This window comes from Capra hircus, chromosome 11, assembly GCF_001704415.2.
Source record: "Capra hircus breed San Clemente chromosome 11, ASM170441v1, whole genome shotgun sequence".
NCBI lineage: Eukaryota > Metazoa > Chordata > Mammalia > Artiodactyla > Bovidae > Capra > Capra hircus.
The window spans coordinates 44386501-44413042 of NC_030818.1; the positions used below are offsets into that span (position 1 = coordinate 44386501).

General features: G+C 46.8%; 2 protein-coding genes across 3 annotated transcripts in view; both read right to left on the bottom strand.

Annotated features, from left to right (window-relative positions):
* The window catches only part of LIMS1 (LIM zinc finger domain containing 1), an 81045-nt gene extending 74110 nt beyond the window's left edge, over positions 1-6935 (bottom strand). The window contains exon 1 of one of the 2 annotated variants that reach the window (XM_018055310.1): positions 6782-6935. In XM_018055310.1, the coding sequence (XP_017910799.1) occupies positions 6782-6813 (32 nt within the window). In that variant the 5' untranslated portion in view covers positions 6814-6935. The remainder of the gene's footprint in view (positions 1-6781) is intronic. The other variant, XM_018055311.1, reaches the window with a different exon arrangement.
* GCC2 (GRIP and coiled-coil domain containing 2) overlaps positions 15240-26542 on the bottom strand; it is a 36375-nt gene continuing 25072 nt past the window's right edge. Inside the window, exons 14-23 of the mRNA XM_005686651.2 lie at positions 26309-26409; positions 26144-26221; positions 25523-25660; positions 24624-24745; positions 21308-21484; positions 20192-20409; positions 18251-18445; positions 17561-17700; positions 17205-17406; positions 15240-16869 (exon numbers count right to left, since the gene is read on the bottom strand). Of these exons, the coding sequence (XP_005686708.1) occupies positions 16799-16869; positions 17205-17406; positions 17561-17700; positions 18251-18445; positions 20192-20409; positions 21308-21484; positions 24624-24745; positions 25523-25660; positions 26144-26221; positions 26309-26409 (1442 nt within the window). The 3' untranslated portion in view covers positions 15240-16798. The remainder of the gene's footprint in view (positions 16870-17204; positions 17407-17560; positions 17701-18250; positions 18446-20191; positions 20410-21307; positions 21485-24623; positions 24746-25522; positions 25661-26143; positions 26222-26308; positions 26410-26542) is intronic.

Sequence of the window (26542 nt, forward strand, 5' to 3'; positions counted from 1 at the left end):
CCGTTCCCTCACACACGTCCCACTGTGACAAGCCCACGCCGCGTGCCAAAGAGACAGCAATTCTGGCCGCAGAGCGTACGCACCCGAGGGAAGTGTATTCCGGTGTGGGCCCCAACTAAACGGCGATGTTCCAACACCACTTTCCCACACACTCTCTGAATGAGAAAATTAGAAAGTAGTGAGTGAATATTTACTTTGTTCTAAAATTTCCTATTAGAACATCGGACAGAGGCATTCAACTCAAGCCTGAGGAATAAGGCTCAGTTTTTAACCTAAATTCAAACATTCGAAGAATAAACGCAATCTGGAAGGAAACCATAAGTCAGAGGCCTGAGGTCCCTTCTGTAATCCCATGCTTATTAGCAGGCTCATCTTCATCTATTTCTGCATCTGCCTCCAGGAGCCCAAGGCTGAGAACTGCTTTTCGCGAGGGTGTGAGGCATGGGTGGGGGTGGGGGGCCCACGGCACCGATCTCTCACCATCGTGTTCCAAAGATGTGAGGAAGATCTGCGGGGTCATCACATCCTGCCCTGTTGTCCTCCGAGGGTGACAGGAGGATTCTGGCACCTTCCCCTGAGGGTCATCACCTGGACCTGGCCTGGCTGGGCTCAGGGTTCACGGTAGGCCTGGTCCCCACCGAGTCACTGTGGAACAGGGGAGTGGGGCTCACGTGTGACACGGACAACGTGCTTCTCCGAGCTCAGGTCTCCCATCCAGCAGGAGGCAAAGGGGCCAGGTGCTCAAGATGAAACACACACCCCAAGTTCAAGTGACGAAGGTAACCTGACACATCTTCCAGCTGGGCCTCGAGTGTGCGATCTACAATCTCCACATTCAGAAGGAAGGACCATCTGGCAGTGAGACAATGCAGTCCCTCGCGACAGCCACACTTGGGGTGCGACTACCTACCACGTGAAGAGGACACCCTGATAGCCAGGAGAAGCAGGAGCCTCGGCCTCATCTGAACAGGAGGGGACACGGGGGGGGAGGGGACACCAGGGTAGGGGATGCGGGAAGGGGACGAGGCTGGGCATCAACCTCCGCTCATCTTACCCCAATCCTGTGAAGCAGTGGCTTGCCTGTCTCCTGCCCTGTTTCAGTGCAGCCATGTAAGATTTGTGAAATACATGTTTAACACCTTAAAGTACTTGTGTAACCACAGGTTATTAATAAAAGGTAGTTATTAGTATGAAAGTTTCCAAAAAGGCAGCCCAGTCATGAGAAGAAATAATCTAACAGGGATGGCTGAGCATCTCTGAATTTCTCTCCAGAGGTCCCTGGACGCCAGGTCTCTGCCACTGGGACGTCACACTGCAGAGTTCAGCTAAACCACGTGTGCAGGCCAGCTCCTCTCACCCCAAGTCTTATGACTTTATTGAAAGCTTGTCACAGGCATCCAGCAGAGCCGGCTGTGGACTCGTCAGTTCACTGATGACTGAAGAAAAGGAGAAATGAAGCCCATCTAAATCCAATTCATTCTTCCTTGGACATCTAACAAACCCGATGAAGATGTGCCTTTACTTCTAGAGATTATGATTTGGCAGAAAAGATTAGACACAGACACAAGTAATTACGGGGCTTCCCAGGTGGCACCAGTGGTAAAGAGCCCACCTGCTGATGCAGAAGACATAAGAGACGCGGGTTCAATCCCTGAGGCAGGAAGATCCCCTGGAGGAGGGCAGGGCAACCCACTCCAGTATTCTTGCCTGAAGAATCCCATGGATGGAGGAGCCTGGTGGGTGACTGTCCATAGGGTCACAAAGAGTTGGACATGACTGAAGTGCCTGAGCATGCACACACAAGTAACCACAACATAAAACACGAGATGGTAGTCACCCGAAGGAGGTCAAAGTGTTCTAGGAGGAAGGACATGAGCTCTGAGCCCTGAGGCTCCAGCACAACCTCAATCCATGTTTCAGGAACTCAGCATCCAAGGGCCAAGCAGCCACTCTGCTGCAATGGCCAAGAAGACACAGGAGAGGAAGGTTTTCCAGCCACGTGAGCAGAGGCCCTGAGGTTGGGGCTGTGCAGAGTGCCTTCAGAGACAAGGGGCTGAGGGGGCCAACAACCAGTCAGAAGGCGACAAACAGCCTGAGTGCCAGGTGCGGGAGTCCGGACCTTATCTGACAGGCAGTCAGGAGTCTTCTTAACATTCTGAAAAGGGAGGTGATGTGCTCAATGTGGTGCTCCAGGAAAACGTGGAACTGACATGAAGAAGAACACACTGAAAGATTCTCGAGAGCTGGGGCCACGTCCCATCCCCCTTGAATCTCTGTGGCCGCACCCACCCAGCACCTAAGAACCCGCTGCTGAGTCCTCCGTGTCGAGGACAACAAGGACCTGCTAGCGGCCCAGACAGCACCGTGTTCACGTGCCCACATGCCCGCCACCCACACTCCCCAGGCGGGCCTATGCAGACAGCAACGCGCCTGGCCTCAGGAGCAAAAACAAACACATGAAATCCAACATAAGCACTACCACTCTTCCCCACAGAAGTAACCTACAATCTGTCTAAGCAGCTGCTCAGACTCGTCCCCAAACGGATGCGCCAGAAGAGGAGCCCCCCAACAGGAAGGACTGTCGGGCTGGCCCTATGAGCAAAGCGTGTGGGGTGGGAGGAGACCCTGGCCTCCGGGAGGAAGTACCATGATCACTGGCACAGGGGCCTCGGAACAGCAAGTCCCCAAGGACGCACTTCACAAGTGGAATCGACTTGAAAGAGACTGACATCCAGGACTCTGTGACACAACAGCTCTGTGGTGACACAGAATAATCCATCCAGAAATATCCAGAGTTATCCTGTTAATGGGGCTCAGATACATCAAAGTCTCACCTGGGTGAGGTGTCCCAGAGCCATGACCGCAGGTACACCTGGGAAATTTGAGTGAGACCCAGGGACTGCACGGCCATTGACACTGTGACTGGGATCACGTACCACAGCTTTGCAAAATGCTGCTGCTGCTGCTAAGTCTCTTCAGTCGTGTCCGACTCTGTGTGACCCCATAGACGGCAGCCCACCAGGCTCCCCTGTCCCTGGGATTCTCCAGGCAAGAACACTGGAGTGGGTTGCCATTTCCTTCTCCAATGCATGAAAGTGAAAAGTGAAAGGGAAGTCACTCAGTCGTGTCCGACTGTTGGCGACTATGGATGGGGAAACTGGGTAACGAATACACTGGTTCTTTGCATATTATTTCTTGCACCTGTGTAGGACCTTACCTGACCTCAGGCAAGTTACTTCAGTCCGGTGTGTCCCACCCCAAGCTCCTTTAAGGGCATTCATGCTTGCCCCTCCACCCTCTGCTTCCTCCCACAGGACACACTGTGCACAGCCCACTGTGTTTGCAGCCTCCCAACCTGCACATCAAAAGTCACTGTGGACTCGCCAAGGCAAATAAGCTCCGACATGAAAAAGATACAGGAAAATGAACCCCCTCCCATGAGCTCCTGTGTGGAAACATCTGACGAAATAAGAGAGGAGGGGACATCTCACGAGGCGTAAGGCTGCTGGAGGGTCCACGGAATGTGGCAATGGGCACCCCAGCTCGTGTTTCTCAAATAACTTAAAGCTTTAGGAAAACAACCTGGCCACAGGCCAGCGTGTAATGCAGAGGACATTCCTGTGGGTGGGAAACCACAGCTTAAAGCACAATTAGGAGAAACGTAAAAGCGACGAATGGTTTGAGATGCTTCTCCTTCTATTTAAGTGCAGCCCTAGCTGAGAACATGACCTACACTGAGGTTTACTTAAACGACTGTCTGAAGAACAGACACAGGACTATTGAATACAGAGGCTTCCAAGGGAAAGCTTGGAGCTTCCATCATCAGCCTGGATCCGCCTCCCCCAACCTGTAGCCCCTGGGGCCTCAGGAGGGCCGGAAGATACTCCCCGCTTTGGGGAGGAAAGGGAAAGCCACCCACATTCAGCAGGAGAAAGACCGTCCAGGAACTAGTTCAAGGCCATCCCAAATGAAAGAGGGGTGATGACCGTGGTCCTCACATCCTAAGCCTGCAGGGCACACGACATCCTAACGGAACCATCTTCCCTACTGCCAATTTCTCACCAGTTAAACTAAGAGCATGGTTTCCTCACACGCAAACAGGCACAGGGCAGTGAAGATCTAGAAGAAACCCCACCAGGGCATCACCCCTTCATGACACGCTGGCATTGTGCCCTAGAAAAATCCTTCAAAGCAGAAGTTGCTTTTCCCATAGCGGTTCTTCAAGTCCCACTAAAACTCCTCCCAAACAGAAAGCACTCACTACAACAAGCACTCGACACTCATTTCTAAGAGAACTCTTTGTAGATACTTCTTTTTAAATATTCCAAGAATCTCTACTTTCCTCCTGATTTCAGATGATGTTAACAGTGGTTCTCAAAGGGTGGTGTGGAAACCCTGGAAGGTTCCCAAGACCTTTTTAAGAAGCCTGTGGATCAAAACCGTTTTCATAATAATGCCAAGAAGCTCCCGCTTCCACTGGATCCTTGGTTGGGGAACTAAGATCCTGTGTGCCACATGAAGCAGCCATAAATAAATGAATACATAAAAAATTAATAAAATAAAAAAATTGTTGTTGTTCTTTAGTCGCTAAGCCATGTCCAACTCTTTTGGGACCCCCTGGACTGTAGTCCACCAAGCTCCTCTGTCCATGGGATTTCCCAGGAGAGAATACTGGAGTGGGTTATCATTTCCTTCTCCAAGGGATCTTCATGGCTAAGGGATCAAACTTGTATCTCCTGCATCGCAGGGAGGATTCTTTACTGCTGAGCCACCAGGGAAACCCCACCCCCCCAATACAATTATCTCAATAAAAGTTTCAGATAAAAAAAGTACACCCATTTTCAAAGCAGCATTATTCACAATAACCAAAAGGTGGAAACAACCCAAGTGTCCACTGGAGGATGAATAAATAAACAAATAAATGGTATAAACATACAATGGAGTATTACTCAATCTTAAAAGAAAGGAAATTCTGACACAAAATACAAACTGGATGAACACTGAGGATGATATGCTGTGTGAAATAAGCCAGTCACAAAAAGCAAAGACAGGATGATCCATTTACACGAGGTCCCTGGAATTGTCAAAATCAGAGACAGAAAACACAACGAGGGTGATGAGGGGCTGGAGGGAGAGGGAAATGGGAAGTTGTTTAATGGGAAGTAGTTTCACTTTTGCAAGAAAAAAGAGTTCTGGAGATAGATACTGGCGATGGTCACACAACACTACGAATGTACTTAGCACTAAAAAAAAAAAAAAGAAAAAGTAAGGGACTGCTAAAGGAAAATTCAGGATAGCAATGTGATGGGATCAGAAGATAAGCAAGGCTCTTAAAAGGACCTGCTTAGGGACTTCCCTGGTGGTCCAGTGGTTAAAACTCTGCACTTTCAATGCAGGAATGCAGGGGTGCAGTTTCGATCCCTGGTTGTGGAACTAAGATCCTACATGCTATGTGGTGCAGCCAAAGAAAATAAAGGGAGATGGTTATACTCAAGCCATATTGTATCCATTGTACTGTCATTCTTCATACCTTACATACATGTTAAATTTTGTATCCATTTAATTTTCAATAAATTTTTCTAGAAACAAAAAGTTGTCCTTAATGAAGCAGTAACAATTATTGACGTTATTAAATCTCGACCTCTGACCTTCTGTTCTGTTTCTTGTGATGAATGAAGCACTTGGGCCGCTCACCACAGTAGGACAATTGTCTGCAGGGCAAGCAAGAGGGTGACCCAGGGACCACTCAATCAGACGGTTTTTTTCATGGTCTACAGTTTTTACCAGAAAGAATAACAAACTATGGTTTTTAGACTAGTATTTGGCAGACATTTCTTGAAACTAAACAAAGCGAGTCTGTTACTTTGAAGAAAACAATTGACAAGAGTTTCCTACCAATAATAAAAATCAAGCTTCCAACTGAGAATGAGAATATTGGAAAACTTCTTTCCACTGCCTGGAGCTTGAGAGACAGTTTCAAACCTAAAGATCTTCTAAGGAGAGGATGACAAGTGATATTAACAAATGTTACTTAGTGACACTGCATAAAGAGATGTGTCAACATTTGGAAGATCTGCCTAACTCAGTGAATCAACGCTTCCAAACAAGGAACATGCCTGTTACAATCAGGAGCAAGCAGCCCCTTTGAACTTCAGGGCCCGCTGAGAATTTCAGCGTCACCGCGAGTGAAAAGCTCCCGGTGAGACTGAGGACTCCATAGCGAACTCACGTTTAAGAAACATTAAGTTACTCAGTTTTGGAGTAATAACAGAAAATACCGCAACTACGTGAAAAGCTCCCTCTTCCAACCGCATCTCTACGTAGGAGAGGGTTTTCTTCGGATTTCAAGCAAAATGGGCCGCAGCGGACTGAAGGCAGAACAGGCAGGGAAATGCACACATTTAGGAGATTTGCAAAATGTACAAGCACGGCTCTCGTCGCACTGAATTTTTTGTTAGGAAAACGCTATTTTCATGAAGCATGCGTTATACACGTTGAGATCACAGACTCATTTTACATTTAATGAATGAGTAAATATCCTTTAAGGTCTGTTCCGTTTCTAACCCGGTAAATCTCTAGCCTTGAGCCGTCCTCGCCCTCACGGACGCCTCCTGCAACCCGAGCAGGGCGAGGAGCGCCGGGCCGGCTCGCGGTCCACTCGGGGCCCGGCTCTGCAGGCCTGTCCGCCCGCGCCGCAGGGAGGGGCCGCCCCGGCGGCAGCACCGCCGACGTGGCTGTGGCTCCGGCTCCAGCCTCGAGCTCACCACCCGCGCGATATTACCTGTTGGTCATTCCTGACGCCACGCCCAGCATCTCCGCGGCCCCGCGAACCAGCACCGCGTCCTCGCGCCGCTCCGGTCGCTACCGCCGAGCCGCCGCCGCTCCTCTTCGCTGCGCGCCCGGGCAGGAAGGGGCGGGCCAGGGCCGCGAAGGCTACGCCCACCAAGAAGCGGTCCCGCCCAGCCTGGCCCGCCCCCGGAACCGCCCTCCCGGATGTCGGCCCCCGCCTCCATCTAGGCCCCGGCCCTGTCCGCCCCGCTCCCGGAACTGGCGCACCTCCAACCCCGCCCTCCGGAACAGCCCGCTCGAATCTCGACCCTGCCTCCAGATAGGCCCCGCCCCGCGCACCGAGGCCCCGCCCTCCCGGTGCTGGACACTGGCCAGGGGACCAGGGGTCCCATGCAGCAAGCCGGTCTGGATTCGGGGCCGGTTCACCCTCCCTCGTGCTCCGCCGTCCCCACACCCCAATCTGTGGGCCGCGGAGGTGGCCGGTGTTGGTGCTGAGAAGTCAACTCTGACCAGGTCCTGGCGATGGGGTCACTCCTGGAGTCTCAGCAGCGCTGCAGACCCCTATTCTAGGATGGTTCTCAGGAAAGGCTAAAGCCCAGCGGGTAAAGCTGCTCCTTAAGGAGGAATGGGGTGGGGCAAAGCGGGCGTGCCGCAGTGGTACAGAAATGGCCACAACAGTAGTACCAGGAGGGCCAATGCAGTTTTGCTTTTAAGAGCAATTCAGAAAGTTTGTTTAACCAGGACATTAAATAATGTTTCTACCTGCAACACCTCTGTTTAAAAAAAAAAAAAGAATAGTCAATAAGCACATGAAAATATGCTCAACATCACTAGTCATTCAGTTCAGTGCAGTTCAGTTGCTCAGTCGAGTCCAACTCTTTGCGACCCCATGAATTGCACCACGCCAGGCTTCCCTGTCCATCACCATCTCCCGGAGTTCATTCAAACTCACGTCCATTGAGTCGGTGATGCCATCCAGCCATCTCATCCTCTGTCGTCCCTTTTCCTCCTGCCCGCAATCCCTCCCAGCATCAGAGTCTTTTCCAATGACTCAACTCTTCGCATGAGGTAGCCAAAGTACTGGAGTTACAGCGTCAGCTTCATTCCTTCTGAAGAACACCCAGGACTGATCTCCTTTAGAATGTACTGGTTGAATCTCCTTGCAGTCCAAGGGACTCTCAAGTCTTCTCCAACACCACAGTTCAAAACCATCAATTCTTCGGTGCTCAGCTTTCTTCACAGTCCAACTCTCACATCCATACATGACCACTGGAAAAACCATAGCCTTGACTAGACGGACCTTTGTTGGCAAAGTAATGTCTCTGCTTTTGAATATGCTATCTAGGTTGGTCATAACTTTCCTTCCAAGGAGTAAGTGTCTTTTAATTTCATGGCTGCAATCACCATCTGCAGTGATTTTTGGAGCCCAGAAAAATAAAGTCTGACACTGTTTCCACTGTTTCCCCATCTATTTCCCATGAAGTGATGGGACCAGATGCCATGATCTTCGTTTTCTGAATGTTGACCTTTAAGCCAACTTTTTCACTCTCCTCTTTCACTTTCATCAACAGGCTTTTTAGATCCTCTTCACTTTCTGCCATAAGGGTGGTGTCATCTGCATATCTGAGGTTATTGAGATTTCTCCCATCAATCTTGATTCCAGCTTGTGCTTCTTCCAGCCCAGTGTTTCTCATGATGTATTCTGCATATAAGTTAAATAAGCAGGGTGACAATATACAGCCTTGATGTACTCCTTTTCCTATTTGGAACCAGTCTGTTGTTCCATGTCCAGTTCTAACTGTTGCTTCCTGGCCTGCATATAGGTTTCTCAAGAGGCAGGTTAGGTGGTCTGGTATTCCCATCTCTTTCAGAATTTTCCAGTTTATTGTGATCCATACAGTCAAAGGCTTTGGCATAGTCAATAAAGCAGAAATAGATGTTTTTCTGGAACTCTCTTGCTTTTTCCATGATCCAGCGGATGTTGGCAATTTGATCTCTGGTTCTTCTGCCTTTTCTAAAACCAGCTTGAACTAGTCATTAGGGAAATGCAAATCAGAACCACCTTATTGTCCAGGAGGAAAGTGAAGTGAAAGCATTAGTTACTCAGTGGTGTCCAACTCTGCAAACCCATGGACTATAATCCACCAGGCTCCTCTGTCCATGGGATTCTCCAGCTAAGAATACTGGAGGGGGTTGCCATTCCCTTCTCCAGGGAATCTTCCCCACCCAGGGATCAAACTCAGGTCTCCTGCATTGCAGGTGGATTCTTTACTGTCTGAGCCACCAGGGAAACCTGTCCAGGGCGATGCTGCTGTCAACATGTGCTGACCAAGATGTTGTTTTGGTGGAGAAATTGAGGCCCTCGTGTACTTTTGGTGGGAGTGTAAGTTGCTGTAGCCACTGTGGCAAAGGGTATGAAAGCTCAAGAAAACTAAAAATGGAACTACTACATGATCCAGCAGTCCCATTCCTGAGTATATATCCAAAAAAACTGAAAGCAGACATCTGAAGAGTTGGAGAGATATTTGTACACCCATGTTCATTCCCAACATTGTTCACAATAGCCAAAAGTGGAGACAGGTCCATGGATGGAGAAATGGATACACAAAATGGAGTCCATCCACAGAATGGAATATCATGCAGCCTTAAAAAGCAAGGAAATTCTGATGTATGCTACAACACAGATGAACCTTGAGGACACTATGCTGAGCGAAATCAGTCAGATGAAAAAGGACAAATACTGGGTCCCCAGAGGCGTCAAACTCAGAGACAGAAAGTAGATGGTGGGGGTCAGGGGCTGGGGGTAGGGGAAGTCAGGAGTTCTAATTGACAGATACACTTGTAGTTTTGCAAGATGAAAAAGCCCTGGAGGTTGTACAACAATGTGAATATACTTGATGCTACTGAACTGCACACTTAAAAATGTTTAAGGTCAATTTTATGTATATTTCACAACAGTTAAATAAGACAGATGATTTGTAGTAATAAAGAATGACTTCTATGACTTCAGCAACTGAACAACCACCTCCAAGATATATTTTAAGTTAGGAAATAAAACAAGGGGGGAAGTTTGTTTAGTATGCTGCCATTTGAGGGAAGAGAAAAGCTTATCAGGGCTTATGCTGGTCTCCTAGAATAATTTAGAGAACATTTCCTTTCTTATTGCCTGAGTAAACCAATAGGGACAGTTATTACTTCAAAGTTTGACGGAACATGACTGCAAACCCATTTGGACTTTGTGTTTTCTTCTTGAGAAGATTTTAAGCACCATTTCAATTTCTATTCCAGTTACAGGATTTTTCAAGCTTTTAAATTCTACACAATTATCATAGGTTAACAGTATATCGAGTAAATTTCAAGTTTTAAAGAAATTAGTTTATCTCCAAAGTTTCAAAATCATTTCACATAATTGTTTAGTCTATCTTTTGAAGTTTTACTTTATCTGTTATATGTGTGCCTGTCCAGTACCTCAGTTGTGTCTCACTGTTTGCAACACCGTGGACTATGGCCCGCTAGGGTCCCCTGTCTGTGGGATTTCCCAGGGAAGGATACTGGAGTGGGTTGCCATTTCCTCCTCCAGGGTGTCTTCTGCATTGGCAGGCAGGTTCTCTACCAACTGCGCCACCTGGGAAGCCTCCATCTGTTACATGTCTTCTGTTTATTAATGAGATTATTTATATATGTGTCATCTTTCTCCTTCTCTTGGTCACTCCTGCCAGAACTTTTGTTTTTTAAGCTGTCTCAAAGAAACAAGTTATTTTCATATGCCTTTAAAATCTGGTGTGTATTTTATACTTACAATATATCCCAGTTTGGAATAACTACAGTTCAGTCTTTCAACATCCACATGTGAATAGTGACTACTGTATTAGAGCAGTTCTAGAATAGAGGAGCTCCTTTTAAAATATTTCAAAGTTGTCGTCTGTAAGGTAGTTTGAAAGCTGATCTGAATGATTTCTTTTCCAGGAAAGGAAGCAGAAATAGTACAGTCATGAAATTAAGTTAGTTGCATATTTTATGGGTCCCAGGAGAAACGTGCAAGGCCAGAGAGTGATCTCAGTCAGAAACTCAGAATGAATCACAGGAATTAAACATTGGACACCATCCAGTGCTGAACATGAGTTTTCAGCTTACAACAGGATCACTTTATATCACAAAATGTAGAGCTTTACTAATTATGCTTGATGTAGAAAGTATATTGATATATTGTTCCACAGACTGCTACAGATTCAAACTTTGTGAAAACCTGTATTTCACTCTTTGGAAAGACTGTCTTCTTATAATCTTAAACTGCACTGAAATAAACTGTTAGACTGCTCAGAATGGGTCTTAATTCTAACCTCTACTTTGGTCATAAGAGAAATAATAAAAAGTATGCTTCTGTGTACAAATAAGATATCGAAGGCAATCAACTGTGATTAACAAACAATGCTCTTAGCAGATGTGACTCTTTGTAGAACCTGACATGGTACAGGTACTATTTTTCATATTTATAAATTTTAATTAAAAAAAAATCCCTTTCTCTGAAAGCCTGTGGTGTCTTGTTTTCTTCTGTCTGCTCCACCAGACTTTCGTCCTCATGCTCCCCTCCTCGGTGCGGTGAGTCACACAATTACACCTAGGCTCAAACAAAGCAACCGGAAAATACATTCCAAGATAATGGAGATTTTTCTGAAGCCTGGTAGGTCAGGCTTCATGCACAGACCCATTCCCTCAGGGAAGTTAGTGAGAATAAAGACTGAAGTTGAAACAGAAGGGTTGTCCAGGGAGTGCGGCCTTCTGGTAGCCAGGTGGGGTGAAGAAAAAGGAACAGGAAGCCATGGCCAGTTCTCAAGAGCCCCTCAAGGAAAGCACACCCTCTATCTATAGCAAACAGGTTAAGAAACAGCATCAACTTTTTAAAGTTGATAAAAAAACAAATGCCTGTTTTCTTCTAAGTTACCAAGAAAGATACAAGAAATATGGCTAGCTGAAATTGTAATATTCCAGATAAACATGAAAGCATTAGTCACTCAGTTGTGTCTGCCTCTGTGACCCCGTGAACTGTAGCCCGCCAGGCTCCTCTGTCCATTGGATTTCCAGGGAGAGATACTGAAGTGTGTTGCTGTTACCTTCTCCAAGGGATTTTCCCAACTCAGGGATCGAACCTGGGTCTCCTGCATTGCAGGCAGATTTTTAATCATCTGAGCCACCAGGGAAGCCTGAATTACACATGTGAAGTAGAAAATAAAACCATCTAACACTTATGGTATATGTCTTACATTTTTAATTGCTTTAAAAAATAAAAGATGGCTTTTGCTAATTAGGAAAGGAGTAGCCAGAATGACCCAAATGTCATTGATGTTAGCATCTTTAATTTTGCATTTAGAATTCAGTACATCCCTCAGAAAAAGATTTATAGCCATGACGACTTCACTGGTAACAGTGATGTTAATCTCCTTGGTAGTGACAGCAACCAGAATGCACTGAAACTGGTTGGTGATTACACATGTGATGTGTGTATATGTGCTCAGCTGTATCTGATTCTCTGCGACTCTATGGGCTGTAGCCCACCAGGCTCCTCTGCCCATGGGATTTCCCAGCAAAAATACTGGAGAGGGTTGCCATTTTCTACTGCAGGGGATGCTGCTGACCCAGGGATTGAACCTGCATCTTTTGTGTCTCTTGCACTGCCAGGCAGATTCTTTTTCCACTGCACTACCTGGGAAGCTTTAATTATACATGTGAAGTAGGAATTAAAACCATCTAACATTTATCATATGTGTCCTACATACCAGACACTGCTGAGTCAGCCTCTTACTGTATCATTTCATTTAATCTTACCTGGTTATTATTTGGAGATTAGGAACAAATTAGTTGCAGTGTAATAGGCATTACACAAACAGGCAAATCTACAGACAGATAGCAGATCAGTGGCTGTCAAAGGTGGGAGGGTTAGTGGCGGAGAGGCTGCCCATAGGTAAGGAGTTTATTTCTGGAATGATAAAATTTTCTAACATGGAGATGGTTTCACAACACTATGACTACACTAAAGACATTCAGTTGTACACTTTAAACAATGAATTGTGTGGCACGTAAACTATAGTCAAAGCTCTGGTCAAACGTCTGGTTCTTCCAGTTGTCATATACGGGTGTGAGTTGGACCATGAAAAAGGCAGAGCACCAAAGAATTGATGCTTTTGAGCTCAGGTGCTGGAGAAGACTCCTGAGAGTCCCTTGGACTACAAGATTAAACCAATCAATCCTAAAGGAAATCAACCTTGAATATTCATTAGAAAGACTGATGCTGAAGCTCCAATACTTTGGCCACCTGATGGGAAGAGCTGATTTGTTAGAAAAGATCCTGATACTGGGAAAGACTGAAAGCACGAGGAGAAGGGGACAACAGAGGATGAGATGGTTTGATGGGATCACTGACTCGATGGACGTGAGTTTGAGCAAGCTCCGGGAGATAGTGAAGGGCAGGGGAGCATGGTATGCAGCAGTCCGTGGGGTTGCAGAGTCAGACACTGATTGGTTTACCTAGGGTGGAACCCTGCATCTGGGTCCAAATAACTATGGCTAGGCTTCCTTGCCTTTTTACAGGGGGGTGGCCTCTGTCCCCAGATAGGAGGGTGAGGGCAGACTCACGTGGTAGGGGCACCACGTGGGTGGGAGTGGGCCCGTCCTCCACGGGACACCAGGCAGTCACCTGCACTGTTGAACTGAAATCACATTTCCACACCATATTCAGTGTTCAACTCACAGTTCAGCTCAGTTCAGTCGCTCAGTCTTGTCCGACTCTTTGCGACCCCATGAATCGCAGCACGCCAGGCCTCCCTGTCCATCACCATCTCCCAGAGTTCACCCAGACTCATGTCCATCGAGTCCGTGATGCCATCCAGCCATCTCATCCTCGGTCGTCCCTTTCTCCTACTGCCCCCAATCCCTCCAAGCATCAGAGTCTTTTCCAATGAGTCAACTCTTTACATGAGGTGGCCAAAGTATTGGAGTTTCAGCTTTAGCATCATTCCCTCCAAAGAAATCCCAGGGTTGATCTTCAGAATGGACTGGTTGGATCTCCTTGCAGTCCAAGGGACTCTCAAGAGTCTTCTCCAACACCACAGTTCAAAAGCATCAATTCTTCGGCACTCAGCCTTCACAGTCAACTCACAAGAGCCTATTATTTAAAACAGTAACAACTCAATGTCAGGACTTGGTTCTTTTTCCCATGTAATCACATTTTGCAGGCAGGTGAACCGATACATAAACACCCAAATGCTCTTCATCACCTACTGGTGAATCAGCTGGAAGGCACTGCCAGTTCTATCAGGCTGTGCTCCTGAACAGTCGGCTGTTCTCTTCTGAAGCCACAGCTGACCCAGTGGCATGCGGTGTGTGCACTCAGTCACGTTTCACTCTCTCTTCTGCCACCCCACCAACTGCAGGGCTTCCCGGGTAGCTCAGCTGGTAAAGAATCCGCCTGCAACGCATGAGACCCCAGTTCAACTCCTGGGTCAGGAAGATCCCCTGGAGGCAGCACAGCCACCCATTCCAGTGTTCTTGGGCTTCCCCAATGGCTCACCTGGCAGAGAATCTGCGCACAATGCAGGAGACCTGGGTTCGATACCTGGGTTGGGAAGATCCCCTGGAGAAGGCAACGGCTATCAACTCCAGTATTCTAGGCTTGAGAATTCCATGGTCTATACAGTCCATGGGGTCGCAAAGAGTCAGACGTGACTGAGTGAGTTTCACTTGACTGCAGCCCGCCAGGCTCCTCTGTCCATACGATTTTCCAGGCAAAAATACTGGAGTGTGCTGCCATTTCCTTCTCCAGAGGATTTTCCCGACCCAGGGATCGAACCTGCATCTCTTGCACTGGTAGGCAGGTTCTTTACCACTGAGCCACCAGGGAAGCCCTGCCACAGCTGATTTCCAGACATGAAAGCTTCTGGACATGAAACAAAAGTCTTGCACCAAGTGCCACTGCCAAGCTCCTACTAACCACATGCGAGTATTTTCATGTGTTCTGTTCACTGAACACCAAAGCCATGTCTCCATGGGACCTCTCGCTCTCATCATTAGCTACCAGGGGGTACAGGACCCCTGCTCTGCTGGTGAGTGGTTCACTTCTGTTTAAAGGAACGTAAGCCTCCATGTACACTGTCTGGAATGTAAGCAGAGCTCATAGTATGGGAGACCCTCACACCACAGAGGGCAGAACTTGAGAAGCACCCATGGAAGGGCCAGGTGGTCTCCAGCTTCAGCCAGAAGGCGGGTGTCAGACGCACAGATGCGCAGAACCCTGAGGCAACCTGAGGCCCCCTGAGCTGAGCACCCGGGTAGGGGTGGGGTCCAAGGTCCTAACTGGTCAAGACGGCAGAGAAGGAACCCAAAATCCATTTCATAAACCAACTCAAGACCCTTAGGAAGCCGAGGCTAACATAACAGAAGAGTAGGTATTAACAATATGATATACAGTCCAACACATTTAATAGAAATATTAAAATAATCATTACACTTCCTCTCGTTGTGGAAACCAGGGAGGGGGATCCCTTCTGTAATTGAAGTAATAATTTCTGATCATACAAGGCATTTTTGTTATTATGTCCATAGGTAGAGCCCCTATTTCAAAACAGGCTGATAGCCTGGACTTAGAGAGAAAGTGAGATTTATTTAAATATTATAACAGTTACCTCGTATGCTTCTGGCATACTCATATTCACAGTTTATCAAGTAAAAAAACTAAATTCTTAGAAGTCAGCTCTGAAATAGAAGCATTTTCATTAATACATTCACTAGTTAGGTCTGTTCTTCTGAAACAAGAGGAAAGTCAGATATTGAGATTATTTGTTAAAGAACAAACTCAACATGTCAGCAGCAAATTTCAGTTAAAGTAAACTGGAAACCAATGTTCCCATAACCGTAATACAAAGTCAGTTCACCAGCTGAGACCGAAGATCACAGGGTGGACTAGAAGCCGAAGCAACTTCATAGAGCAAGCATATTGAGGTGATTTTTAACAAATAGACATTAAAAATAGAGTTTTCACATTGATGATTTAAGAACACGTTTTTGACGCAGTCCACAGAATATTCAGAGGCATCAAGTCAAGTACCACCACCACCACCACCAGGAGCTATACCCCGGGGCCCCCCGCAGCACACGAGTGACCGGTGCGCCGGGACTTGTGAGCACCGGCTTGCCTCTGGACAGGAAGCCGAGTGACACAGCCAGGGCACTGGAAAGTTTCTCTGGACAAACTGAGCAAATTCCCCAGACAGACTCCGGTGTAGAGGCTGCCGAAGCTCAAAAGGAATATGGGCAGACCCCCCCCAGGAGCGCCCCATCAGGGAGCATGGCGACCAGGGCTTGCGACCACAGAACCAGTCTGAGATAACATACTTTGGAGAAAACAGAACAGCTCATCGTTTGGTCCGAAACTGTGTGTGTCCACACACTGCATGCGTCAGATGGACTGTAAGAGGCTCAGTCCACGGTGAACGTCCAGCAGTGGAGTGGGGCCCTCTCCATCGCCCCCAGCCCCAGGAGTTTTAAAGGAAATAAGGACACAGTCACATGTTAACTTAGACTTGGGGGTGGACTGCAGCACATTTACTTGATGTTCCTTCATAAACACGTCCGCTTTACCAGGAAAGCGTCTTCCTTCACATTCTAACTCACAAGTTTTCTGTAACAATTTGTCCAGGATAACAATCGCCCTGCCAGTCTGATCTTGTGATAAATGGTCTTACAACATTCTTTTAAAACTCTAAATTCTAGCTGGTATGGTACCAAAATTTGTTTAACTTCAGAATTCACAGGGTCTCAGGGCCACAGCCGTGTCCACACTCCAGCTGCTGGGCGTTCACCATGGGCTGAGCCCCTCTTCAATTCACCTGACACATGCGTGGATACACGCACGGAGATGTGAATTACATACACTTGGTTTTAGACCACAATGACAGTGACATACATGAGCCTTTTTTTGCCAGACTATTTGGTTCATAAACAGCGCTCTCCCGTCAGTCTACCGGAGTCCAGACCAGCTGTGCAGGTAGGATGCCCAGCCCGAGGAGCGGGACCCGCTCTCCTCCTCACCTGTGGGGCGAAACAGAAGGTTACTCTCTACGCTGCACACCTGCCTGTCCTTAGGCCTACAGTGCCCACTGTCTTCCTCTCTGAGGGTCAGAGCGAGGACATCTGACACATGACACACAGCACGGCACAGAAGGAAACCAAATTCACGGGGAGAACCCAAACTAGGGTCACAAGTCCAGTTTCAAGGAACTGGAGATCACACTGGACACTGCACGCTCCCTTCTACGTGGAAGGGATGCACACATGGTGCCGTCCCCAGGAAGCAGAGCCAGCGTTTCCTACCAAGCACGGGACATACTGGTCCACAGCACAACCCCGTCTGGTGCCCTGCTCACCTTGGGCAGCGGCCGCCAGCCGGGTCTTCTCCTCAGGACTGAGCTGCAGCATGGTGTCCACCACAGGCAACAGTCGCGCCCGCTCGCTGCCCGGCTTCAGCAAGATGAACTGCAGCAGCACATTCTTCAGGTACTCCAGGTTGGCTGCTGACTTCTCCCGCTCCTGGTTCCGCTCCAGCCGCCTGACTTCACTCTTCAGAAGCTGGTGTCAGAGAAGCGAAGCGAAAGGGGTTAACATGAAAGATGAACGCTGTGTCTCCTTCTTTTCCCCCGAAACGCCCTTAAAAATGACAACAAAGGTGCGGCGAGGATGCACAAGCTAGTGTGGAGGGCTTCCTGGAGGCAGTGTCCCCCACCTTAATCTGCTCCATGAGGATGGCGTTGGTGGCTTCCGTTTCCCGAAGCAGGCCATTTAAGTGGTCGGCACTCTTGGTGGTGGAATTGAGCTTCTGAACCAACTCTTCTTTGGTGAATTCGTTGTGCCACGCAGGCGGCTCTGCAAGTAATCGTCCAACGTTAATTCCCAAAATGAGGGGTCACGAGTGAAAATTTTAACAGATAAGCAAGAAAACACCCTAGAATGGCCACTTGGCTCTGCAGGTCCACCCCCACGCCCTAGTTACAAGGCTGCATGTGACAAAGGAAAACAGACTCTGCTGTGGAGCAGGCTGCTGGCCTGGAAGCTGTGAGGCCACCAGGTCAGCACCAGCTCACCCTCCTGCATCTGTTCACGTTCTGGGAGCTGGTGTCACTGTGCTCATAAGGGAGGAAATACCAGCAGTTACTGGGAGACAGTAATTTCAGTGGTCTTCCATGAGGATTTCATACAAGGTGAGGGGGGCATTATTACTTAAATAATACATGAAGGAACAGGCTCAAAGTCAACAAGCCAAAAACAGAAAGCCAAATCTGACCATAGTCAAAATTTCCATTTGTAAAATAGGAGAATACTGAAAATTTTGTTTCCAAGAGTAGCTCAAAAGAGCACGTATAAATCAGTGTGACGTTAATTAGACAGGATGACAGAATCAGACAGAGGAGCGCACCGAGCCTGGCTTCAGGAGAACTGAGCAGCTGCTCCAGGGACTGTGCAGGGGTGCTGGTGGGAGAGCCGCGCTCCAGGTCCGTGGTCTCCATCCCCTCCCCCTCCTCCCGGGCCGTGACCTGCACATCCAGGAACGGGAGGTCTGCACTTCTCCTCTCTCGAAGGCTCCTCAAAGGTTGCTGGGAAGAAGCTGGGCCTGTTACAAGATTTTTAAACAGTAAGTGGGACATGCTCAGACTCATGGACTCAGCACCAGCAGAGACACTCAAGCCAAGATAACATGACTCAGGATGACCAATGGCATGGCAGGAAACCTGAATAACTGAAAGACAAGGAAAGATGCAGAAAGAGGCAACTTTAAGACCACCCTAACCAGCCAGTTACTGAACTCTAACCATGAAGTCCACTCACCACCAGAGGCAGCACTTGCTCCCTGAGTTAGGGTAAACTATTGGACAGTAAAACGTAGAGGCCTGGCTGCTCTAGAAACCCTCCAACAGACTCGCCTGTCAGGGGATGGGTGTTTCCAGCACTGCAAATCCTGGAACACCATACCCTTGCTGAGGGCAGCTCTGAGCTCGCTGACCATGGGCCTCATACCCCACCCTGAGGGTTCTGGCCATCACCCACTCCATCATCAGCGTGCAGGCAAGAAGAGTCCTGAATCCAGGGTGGGCTGACCCATCCCACTGCCTGGGCTGGGCGCTGTGCTCGCTGGCCACCAGCCCAGCGTACAACCAGGAGAGTCATCAAATGCTTCGAAGGAGTTCCTTTATGAACCCCAAGAAAGCTCAAGATCAGAGCAATTACACGGCCTGGTCCAAGGAGTCAGAGCCTGTTCCGGCCAGGCCTGTCAACCTCACCTCTCACTTAGGCCGCTTCAGTTCCCTCTGTGGAAGCGCCTGCCCGGGTCTCTGACCGTTTGCTCACTGCTTGTTCCACTGCTGACTCCTGACTCCAGTGTTCCCTGGTTAGTCACTTCTGATAGTTCTCAGTTTACATTACATTGTCTGGAAGCTGGCTTGGTCCTGAGGAGTGACCCGTCACTGCCAACACCCTGGTGATTAGGGATCAATACTGAATATGAAGTTGATACTCTGCACTGAGATGTGGCCTTGTTCCGGCTGATGGGCTCTCATTGCTTCCAGGAAGCAGAATGAAGTCGTGTGTGTGGCTGAACAAAAGCTCCACTAATTAGAAAGTTGGAAGGGAAAATGCTGTGTTTGACCAAACAATCCTACAATTTCAGCATTCTCTAGAATTTCTGAGTAAAAAAAAAAATGTGTTTGAAACAACGCTGCTGCTGCTAAGTCGCTTCAGTTGTGTCCGACTCTGTGCGACCCCAGAGACGGCAGCCCACCAGGCTCCCCCGTCCCCAGGATTCTCCAGACAAGAACACTAAAGTGGGTTGCCATTTCTTTCTCCAATGCATGAAAGTGAAAAGTGAAAGTGAAGTCACTCAGTCATCCGACTCTTAGCGACCCCATGGACTGCAGCCTACCAGGTTTCTCCGTCCATGGGATTTTCGAGGCAAGAGTATTGGCGTGGGTTGCCATTGCCTTCTCCATTGAAAAAACGTTAAAGAACACTAAATGGATGCAGTGGACGCTGTATTTGTACACAGGGGCTTAAGACCGCGTGTTTGAGTCAAAGAGGAAAACCCAACTGCGTGAAGTCGGTACCCTGTGGGGGGGTCATGGGCTGCTGCAAGAGCAGCAGGGAGTTCAGCGTCCAAGGCTCCACTCAGCAAGCAGACACCATGTCGCCGACCACAACACCCACTGTCTTGTCACCGTGTGTGTGTGGGGGGAGGTGGCTAGACAGCACGCCCCCATCACACATACGCACTCCATATGTGTCCCCATCGCACGTACACACTCCATGCGTGCATTCCCACTGCACGTATGCACTCTGTGCACGTGTCCCATCGCAAAATACGTACTCCGCGTGGCCGGCTCACTGCGGGGCTCCAGAAGCTGGGCCTCTAGCCGGCACAGCTGCTGCTGCAGCGTCTCCACCGTCCTCCGGTGCTCCTCTTGCAGCTGCCGCACTTGCTCCCGGAAGCCGCCGCGTAGGGCCTCGTGCTGGGCCGTGAGCTGATCGACAGTCTGCGTGTGCTCAGCCTTCAAGGCGGAGTTCTCTGACTGCACAGAGCACAGCCTGGGGAGAGACCATGCCACATAAGCGTCCACCCCACACTGGCTCGACCAAGACAAGGACCAGACATAGCCCTGGGAGACTTAGGCAGGAGGCAGAGGGGGACCTGGATGAGCCAACTGGAGGCCGTCTACCCCGACATTTCAAGTGAAGAGTTAACGGCAGGAGCAGAGGGAAATGAAGCTCTGCTGGACTGAAGGACAAGGTGACACGCCTGCTATTCTCCAGGTGAGGTGACACCCCTCCCCTGCACATGTGCAGACACTTCTCGGGATTTGGAAGTAGAGGGCGGGGGTGAGGGGTGGCGGGGTGCGATCCTGTAATAAGTGCTGTCCACTTTCGAGACCCCGCACTGGACTCCACCTCGGCTAAAGGATGCGCGAGCATATCAGGAGGGCCCTGGGTCAGGTCAAGGTGGGAAATGAAGCAAGACGAGCACCGGAGGAAGAGAGAGACTGGAAGATGGCGTCTACATACGCAATTCTACCCCTGGGCACTCCCCGTCAGCAAGGACGCCCATGCCCTGGGCAGGGAGCACAGCTCTGCCTCTGTGCTCCCCAACACGCTGTGCTTCTAGTAAACTCTATCCTACAGCGAGGGCTTGCTGTAAATTCTTGTTTCCAAAGAAAGTAAGGGCTCCATCAGCAGCTGCCAGAATATCCTCCAAAGCAAAGGAGAAGTGCTGGCCTCCAATGCAAGGCCACGAGGGCACAATGGACAGAATGGTGGGTGAGCAGGTAAAGCCAAGTACAGACACAGCAGGAGGGGGCACTGTGAGGCAGAAGCAGCCACCAACGTGTGGACACCCTACTCCTAACTTCAGCCCACACCCTCCCAAGGGTGCCCAGCTGGAGCGCCAACAAGTCCACTTGTTGCCCGTATGCCAGTGCCGCTGGCTTACTTCTCACGGAGCTCAGCCTCCTTGCCCACGGCCTCCTGCAGCACCCTGTTGTGCCTCTCCAGCAGGGCGCAGTGTTCACACTGCAGGGCCTGCAGCTCAGAGGCGCTGATCTGTAAGCTGTTCTGGGTGTCTTGTAACTTTAGCTTCAGTTGGTCAATCAGCATTTCTAGATGTTCTCTGAAACACAAATAGTTCAAAAAATGTTTTTGAAAGATGTAAACCTGATTTTGTGATGTCAAATAAATTTTACTTTAATCATTTAATCTTTCAATTCCATACTCTTGCCATTATTATGGATGATTCCAAACGAAATAAAACAATCTGAGGAATTTGGAGAACAGGGTTAAGTGTGAAACAAAACACTACAGTCAGACTTTAGATGTCAGACACCACACATTTACAAAAGTCTGAATTTACAGATTTCACATTCAAATGGAGCAGACCATGCAATGTGTCAAAACAGTCTATTTTATGTTATAGGACTATGACATTAGTTGGGGGAAAAAACAGAAATCATACCGTTCTAAGCTAACCATTCTGAGATCAGCTTGTTACACCAAGTTAGAGCGAAGGAAAGTCTTTGGAGAAAAAGTTAAAAACTATATTTCTACCACAACTGGCATAATAAATTATTTCTTTTTTTAAAAAGTATTTAATATATAAGAAAGTAGAAGAAACTTAAAACATTTACATTAAAATAATTTTAACTCAAAACTGTCATAATCAAAGCTGACTCTTAGATATGTGGTATTTTTATATTAAATGTGTCAGTATTCTACTTCAGCTTTTAAGACAAGCAATTCATAGAAAAAACATCTCATCAGTTTTTAGCCTAGAGTTATCTATTTACTAAATGCTTAAAAAGCAATACAACTGTAAGATTACAAAATTAATATACAGAAATCTGCTGTATTTCAATACAGTAACAATGAAAGATCAGAAAGAGAAATTCAAGCAATAATTCCATTTACCACTGCATCAAAAAGAATAAAATACCTAGAAATAAACCTACCTCAGAGACAAAAAACTTGTACTCTAGCGACTATTAAGATGCTGATGAAAAAAATTAAAGAAGAAATAAACGATGAATAGATACACCATGTTCATGGATTGGAAGAATCAATATTGTGAAAATGACTACACTGCCCAAGACAATCTACAGATTCAATGAAATCCCTATCAAATTACCAATGGCTTTTTTCACAAAACTAGAACAAAAAATCTCAAACGACAGAAATGATCCTGAATAGCCAAAGCAATCCTGAGGAAAAAAAAAAAAAAATGGAACTGAAGGAATCAGGCCCCCTGACTTCAGCCTATACTATAAACCTATAGTCATCAAAACAGTATGGTTCTGGCACACAGACAGAAATATAGACCAACGAGAACAGGATAGAAAACCCAGAAATAAGTCCATGCACCTATGGTCAATTAATCTATGACAAAGGAGGCAAGACTACACAATGTTGGAAAGACAGTCTCTTTAGCAAATGCTGATGGGAAAACTGGACAGGCACATGATAAAAAATAAAGTTAGATCACTCTTTAACTTCATACATAAAAATAAGCCCAAAATGGATTAAAGACCTAAAACTGGATTAAAGACCTGAAACTGAGACTGGACACTAAAAAACTCCTAGAGGAAACACAGGCAAAACACTCTTTGAGATAAATCACAGCAACATCTTTTTCAATCCACATCCCAGAATAATGGAAATAAAAACAAAAATAAACAAACAGGACCTACTCAAAAGCTTCTGCAAAGCAAAGGAAACAATAAACAAAGTGAAAAGACAATTCAAATTGGGAGAAAATATTTGCAAATGATCTAACTGATAAGGGATTAGTCTCCAAAATTTACAAAAAGCTCATGATGCTAAACAGCATCAAAACAACCCACCCATTCAAAAAATGGGCAGAAAACCTAGAGAGACATTTCTCCAAAGATGACACACAGATGGCCAAGAGGCACATGAAAAGATGTTCATCATTGCTAATTATTAGAGAAATGCAAAATCAAAACTACAATGAGACAGCATCTCACGCCAGCTAAAAAGGCTATCATCAAAAAATCCACAAACAAATGCTGGAGAGGGAGTGGAGAGAAGGGAAGCCTCCTGGAATGCAAATTGGTACAGCCACTATGGAGAACAGTATGGTAGTGTTAGTCACTCAGTCGTGTCCCACTCTTTTCGACCTCATGGACTGTGGCCCACCAGGCTCCTTTGTCCATGGGATTCTCCAGGCAGGAATACTGGAATGGACTGCCATGCCCTTCTCCAGAGGATCTTCCTGACCCAGGGATCAAACCTGGGTCTCCTGCATTGCAGGCAGATTCTTTACCTTTAAAACTAAAAAACTGAAAATAGAGCTATCATATGACCCTGCAATCCCACTCCTGGACATATATCCAGAGAAAAACATTATTCAAAAGGATACACTCACCCCAGTCTTCATTGCAGTACTGTTTACAATAGCCACATGGAAGCAATCTAAATGTCCATCAACCGAGGAACGGATAAAGATGTGGTACATACATACAATGGAACATCACTCAGACATGAAAAAGAATGAAGTAACACCATTTGTAGCAAATGGATGGACCCAGTGAGGGTCATACTAGTGAAATAAATCAGATAAAGAAGGAGAAATATTGTATGACATCCCTTATATGTGGAATCTAAAAGGAAATAATACAAATGAACTTACTTATGAAACAAAGAGACTCACAGAGTTAGGAAACAAACTTATGGCTGCCAGGGAGTTTGGGATGGATGTACACACTATTACATTTAAAACGGATAACCAACAAGGTCCTACTGTACAGCACAGGGAACCCTACTTAATGTTACGTGGCAGCCTGACTGGGAGGCGGGGTTTGGGGAAGAATGGATACACGTCTATATATGGCTGAGTCCCTTTGCTGTTCACCTGAAACTATCACAACACTGTTGGTCAGCTATACCCCAATACAAAATAAAAAGTTCAAGAAAAAGTAACGCATAAATACATGAACTCTGCAGGATATTTACTCCCACTGAGAATAGTAAGAGCCAGATGTAAAATTGTTCTGAACACCAGGCCTCTCCCAGTAAAAGGAAAGCACAGATGCTGTAGAATGCCACAGCAAGCTCTCATTCCTAGTATATTTTTGAATTCACAAGAGCGATATGTATGCTAATTTTTAAGAAGTATTAAACAACTTATTATTCAAACACTGGTGGTAACTAGTGGTTATGTGTAAACCTCACTGTCCAAAGGCAATGGGAGCAGGAGTTCCCAACCCCGTGGGTGCTCCCCATCCTGAAGACCTCACCTTTCTTGTTTGGCCCCCTCAGCCTCAGTCTGAGACACAGACTTATTTTTCTGCTGTTTTAAAACGTTGTGGACCCGGACCTTGTAGCTCTCAAATTCAGAGGCGACTGCAGCTTGTTCTGCCTGTAATGGTTCAGAAAGAGAGAAGTCTGAGCACTGCATTTTCTAGCTCATGTGGTCCTCCTGTTTTCTCTCCAATTGTGAATGAAGATGAAAACCTTTCTCTGAAGATGAGTAATGCCTCTGACACTCCTTAGTCCCTCAATGAACTTTCCCTAAATAGCGTACTTCTATTGGCCTTACACTTTTTTAAGGTCTTTGAATGACATATTTTGTCTGACAGGAGGTATATTTCTACCTGTTTTCATCCTGGTAGATTACTGCCTATATTTTTATAATAGCACTATTTAGAATGATTTTCAGTTACGATATTTCCTGTTTTTATAAATACATGAAAAATTAATTCGAAGAGGTGAGGCTAGTTGCACTTTGGTTTTCAAGAGAGTGGGAAAAGTGTAATTCTAGGTCCTGGGTTTCCTGAAGCGCCCTGTGACCTCTCAGCCCTACTGCCCAGGATGCTTAGAAAGAGCCATGACTGTAACAAGTCAATTGCAGGGGTCTGTTCTGTACATTGAAAACAGTAGTGCTTCTATTAGAATACGATTTCATAGTCATTTAGCCCTTGGAGAGGACTCTAACCTTTCTAACGAAAAAACTTTTAAAAGATTTATTTACACACAGAACCTGCAAAACAAGGTTAAAATGGAAACAATGTATACCTGTCTTTCCTTTTAGCAGAAACAAGTTGTGCTAGTAAGGGTCTGGGTTGGCTGCGCTGGGGTCAGGTGGAGGGGTCGAACTGCTGGGAGCCTATCCCCACCCCACAACAGGAGGACGCACCCTGGCCTCGCGGCATTCCTCCTGCAGGGCTGATACCCGCTGCTGGTAGGCACCCAGTGTGCGCTGGTGCTGGTCCGCCGATGCCTTCAGGTGCTCACGGGCTTTGTGCTTCTCTGCCGTCACTTCCGCCAGCTGAATCTGGGGGCAGAGGCTCTCGGTGAGGAGCGACGGAACCAGATCTTTGCTGGTTAAACAGACCTCCCTTAAATGTCAACTTGGGGTTTGAAAGGGGACTATGTAAGAGACATAAGAGTAGGAATTTTAACTTATGATTATTCAAAGAATGGAGCTAACATGAGTAGAATATTTTCTCAATTAATTAATTTGGTTTTCCTTAAATCATCAAATAATTAATCATGAAAAAATTTCAGAACACATGTTATAGTTCAATGTTTAACTAAATACCTCAAGCTGTTATACATAAACATAATGGATACAGAAATAAACTATTGCTTCTACTTTCTTAAAATGCTGGCTGATGAAGGATATTTAGGGGGAAGAAATGTGTGTGAGCAAACGTGTATTGTGTGTGTGTGTGTGTGTGTGTATAAAACCCCCCATGTGGCAGCTTATTTCTACACAGAAATTTCTAAAAGCTTTTAACAGTAAAAAGAATCTTACTTTATAGACTTCTACTTGCTGCTGGCTGGCCTCCAGTTCACCCTTTAAAGATGCCTGAAGCTTTAAGTGATCAGTCTCCTGCAGAACAAGAAACCTGGTTAAATTAAATAACGATGTTATTCATAAATACTTGGATTCAAAGACAGAACTCAGGAATGCGCATACCGCTTGCCTCACATCTGCCAGCTCTTTCTTGGTTTTCACAAGTAGCTGTTTGATCTTGGTATTCTTTTCCTCATACTGCTGTACCACAGCCTGCAGCGAAGCTAGTGGGAAAGATCATTTCAGGAGAAAGGTTTATCAGTGGATGTAAGTAACGGAACAAGACTCTTTTCTTTGTATTAGCCTATCTCTGAAAGGAACCCATCTTAGCTTTTTATTACAAACTACTTTAAGCAT